Raw genomic sequence first — 3,978 nt, forward strand, 5'->3', positions numbered from 1 at the left:
TGGCCAATCCACCCTAACCTGCACATCCCTGGGCACTATGTGACAATTTAGCACGGCCAATCCACCCTAACCTGCACATCCCTGGGCACTATGGGACAATTTAGCATGGCCAATCCACCCTAACCTACACATCCCTGGGCACTATGGGTCAATTTCCCATGGCCAATCCAACCTAACCTGCACATCCCTGGGCACTATGGGAAAATTTAGCATGGCCAATCCACCCTAACCTGCACATCCCTTGGACTGTGGGAGGAAATCGGAGCACACAGAGGAAACCCACGCAGACACGGGGCAAACATGCAAACTCCACAGTCACCGGAGAGTGGGATTGAACCTGAGTCCCTGGCGCTGGGAGGCAGCAGTGCTAACCACTGAGCCACCATGCCGCCCAACATATGTCCACCTTTCCGCTTCAGTAAGGGGACCAACGAGACTGTGTTTGTGATGGTGCCATTTCCTTGCAGATAGAGGAGGTCAGGCTGACAGCTGACTGCAGCTCCCGATGCCAGTGCCTGGCCAGGAACGAGGTGAGATGCGTTCCTGCAGGCTGCCGTCCAACAGAGCGATGCACTGTGAGGAGGGGGATCAGAGGCTGCCTCACCTCACTCAGCACATGCACCGTGAGCGGGGACCCTCACTACCTCAGCTTTGACGACGCAGTGACTCACTTCCAGGGCACCTGCGACTACGATGTGGCCAAGGTCTGTAGCCGGTCCTCAGCAAACTGGTTCCGAGTGACGGCTGAGAACCAGCACCGACGAAACAACCTGGTGTCATTTGTAACCCGGGTACACGTCTACCTCCTGGGGGTTCACATTGCCATCGAGAGTGGCCGAGGGGTGCTGGTGAGTTCGCTTCCTGTTGGCAGTAATCAGTCGCATTCACGTTTTCTCAATCCAGTCTGGGAGAAGAGGAGATCGGGACGAGGTTTGACTGAGACGTTCACAAAGAGCAGGAGCAGGAGTCGGCCATGCAGTTCCGTTCATTATGATCGCCCCACCTCTTCCCCCCCCACCCTACATCCAAATCCTGAGCGACCTGACCACAACTGGCCGGGTCATCAAGAAAGAGAGAGAGACAGCTAGGAGGCCATTGGTCAATGAAGGAACTGAAGCCACCCCCCCCCAACTCAGGGAATGGATGGGCAGGGTCAGTGAGACTGTTTGACGGATATTTGGATGGTCATCTGAAGGGAAAATATGGGGAGGGCTGCAGCACCAAGGGCAGTCAATTGGCAAGTTAGACCCTGCAGGGGGTCAGCACAGAGATAAAGGCCAAGTGACCTCCTGCCACCTCTCGATGATCCTTTCATTCATGTGGCCACTCTCTGAGATACCTACCTTTATAGGTACCAATATATCAGAAGCTTCAGGTAATTAGTGCTCACAAAGGGACAGATGGTCTTGGCTGCAGTGGGTAGATATCTTCGAGGAGAAAGTGAGGACTGCAGATGCTGGAGATCAGAGCTGAAAATGTGTTGCTGGAAAAGCGCAGCAGGTCAGGCAGCATCCAAGGAACAGGAGAATCGACGTTTCGGGCATAAGCCCTTCTTCAGGAACCCAGGCTTATGCCCGAAACGTCGACTCTCCTGTTCCTTGGATGCTGCCTGACCTGCTGCGCTTTTCCAGCAACACATTTTCTGCAGTGGGTAGTTAGCCTGGTCAAGTAGACTCTGTTTACAGAGTGAGGAAACGCATAAGGTAGAAGAGGTTTCCCAGGATGCTGCCTGGATTGAAGGGAATGAGCTATAAGGAGATGCTGGAAAAACTCAGGTTGTTTTCTCTGGAGTGGCGGAGGCTGGTGGGAGACTTGATAGAAGTTTATAAAATGATGAGATGCAGAGATAGGGTTGACAGTTAGAAATCGTTCTCCCTGAGCTGAAATGTCCAATACCAGAGGACACGCCATTAAGGTGAGAGGGGAAAGTTCAAAGGAGATGTGAGGGGCAAGGTTTTTACCCAGAGAGGGGTAGGAGTGTGGAACACGCTGACAGGGGGTGGAGGCAGATACAATAGGGGGGGGGTTAAGGGGCTTTTAGACAAACGCATGGATATACACAGAATGGAGGGATATGGAGCAAGATCAGGCAGAAGGGTTTAATTTAATTTGGTGTCGTGTTCCAAACAGCATTGTGGGCCGAAGGGCCTGTTCCGGTGCTGTGCTGTTCGATGCTCATTGTCAACTGACCTGCTTGTCTTCCCAGGTGAATGACGCAGTCGTATCGTTGCCCCACGGTATTCAGGGCTTGGCCAGTGTCTCACAGTCGGATGGCTTCATTGTGGTTGACACAGTCACCAACGTGGAGGTGCATTATGATGGAAGGAGTACGGTGTTGGTAAAGGTGGGGCCGGAATATGCAAACAGACTGTGTGGGATGTGCGGGAATTTCAACGGGAACGTGACAGATGACAAGGTTCTGCCGAACGGACAGACGGCCAGGAGCGACGCGGAGTTTGGCAACTCCTGGAAAACGGAAAACAGCGATTTGGGGTAGAGTTTTCCAGGCTGCACAGTCAGACACACAGGCCATGCAGGATTTAAGAGAGAAATGATCACTCTGCCCCATCCTCTGAGCTGACCACTACTGTACCAACGGAATTAGGAATGGCTGGAAAAGCTCAGTGGGTCTGGCAGCATTTGTGGAGAGAGATCAGAGTTAATATTTTGGTTGGAGTGACCCTTCTGCGGAACACATGGTAGCTGGGAAAATGTTCTGATGCCCGAATTAACTCTGATTGCTCTCCACAGATGCTGGCCAGAACTGCAGAGATTTTCCAGCAGTTTCTGCTTTTGGAGTTAGCAAAATTTGGTTTTATGCAGATGGTAGTATTATGAAGTCAAAAGCATGCATGTTCACTTTAAAATAGAAAGTGTTTGCTGAATAGTGAAGTAAATTTAAATTGCAGGCTCAGCTGCCTGATGGAAAGGCTGGGAGATGGGCTGTTCCAAAATAGGTTCATGTAGCAAATGGCTGTTAAATGGATGCCTGAGCTTTGGTTGCTGTTCTGACAACAATCAAATTTAACCAATTAGTTTAAATTATGTCCAGGATACCAGAAACCAATGGAATTTGAAGTTTAATTTTCATATTTTTCATTTTTTTAATTTCCCCCATACCACCGCCTAACAGTGGTAGTGCTTACATTTTCCCCAGCACCCCATGGTGTGTGTGTGTGTGTGTGTGCAGGTGTGAGACACAGTGAGAGCCACAAGGTGTACAAATCTTTATTCATTTCCCACCACCAGGAAGAAAGGAAACACCCGAGTGGCCAGAGACAAGCAGTGCCCTTCACATCAAAGGGCAATGCTGTGCGATCAAACAGTGAAGGGGAGGGCAGGGATTAAATCAAAATAGAGTTGGAGGGGGAAATAATGCACTCCACTCCCTGCGGCGCCCACCTCTCCCTGAACAACTCCAGGGTGTTGGTGAACACCGTGTGCTCCTTCTCCAGTGACACCCGGGCTCTAACGTAACCGCGGAAGAGGGGCAGGTGGAATTTGAATTTTATTGTTTTGACACCTGGAAACCAATCAAATCACAAGAGTCTAATATGTTATGGGGGGTATATAAACCTGGCGTTTTGAAAATTAGAGGGAGAGCAACTGCCAGTGTAAATCTTGCTCTCAAAGAAATTGAAAACCAGTCTCTACCAAAGGGACCTTTTCAAGTGAAATATCCTCGCAGTAAGAAGAAAGCTCAGCAGCTGGAAGAGTAGTCTTGGGATTGAGTTAATGTAATGTTTAATAAGTGTGTCATTGGAACAGCATATTATTTTATAGCAGGCAAAAGTGGGGATTGCAGATGCTGGAAATCAGAGTCTAGATTAGAGTGGAGCTGGAAAAGCACAGCAGGTCAGACAGCATTCGAGGAGCAGGAAAATCGATGTTTCGGGTAAAAGCCCTTCATCAGGCATTGTTATTAGATTAGATTAGATTACTTACAGTGTGGAAACAGGCCCTTCGGAGGAACAAGTA

At 49.7% G+C, this 3,978-nt stretch overlaps 1 protein-coding gene across 1 annotated transcript in view; it reads left to right on the forward strand.

Annotated features, from left to right (window-relative positions):
* The window catches only part of LOC122547501 (alpha-tectorin-like), a gene marked incomplete at its 5' end in the record, with an annotated part of 10,596 nt that extends 7,542 nt beyond the window's left edge, over positions 1-3,054 (forward strand). Inside the window, 2 exons of the mRNA XM_043686110.1 lie at positions 468-848; positions 2,207-3,054. Coding sequence (XP_043542045.1) covers positions 468-848; positions 2,207-2,497 — 672 coding nt within the window. The remainder of the gene's footprint in view (positions 1-467; positions 849-2,206) is intronic.
* Between the last annotated feature and the right edge of the window lie 924 nt (positions 3,055-3,978).

Source organism: Chiloscyllium plagiosum, unplaced genomic scaffold (genome assembly GCF_004010195.1).
Source record: "Chiloscyllium plagiosum isolate BGI_BamShark_2017 unplaced genomic scaffold, ASM401019v2 scaf_13879, whole genome shotgun sequence".
NCBI lineage: Eukaryota > Metazoa > Chordata > Chondrichthyes > Orectolobiformes > Hemiscylliidae > Chiloscyllium > Chiloscyllium plagiosum.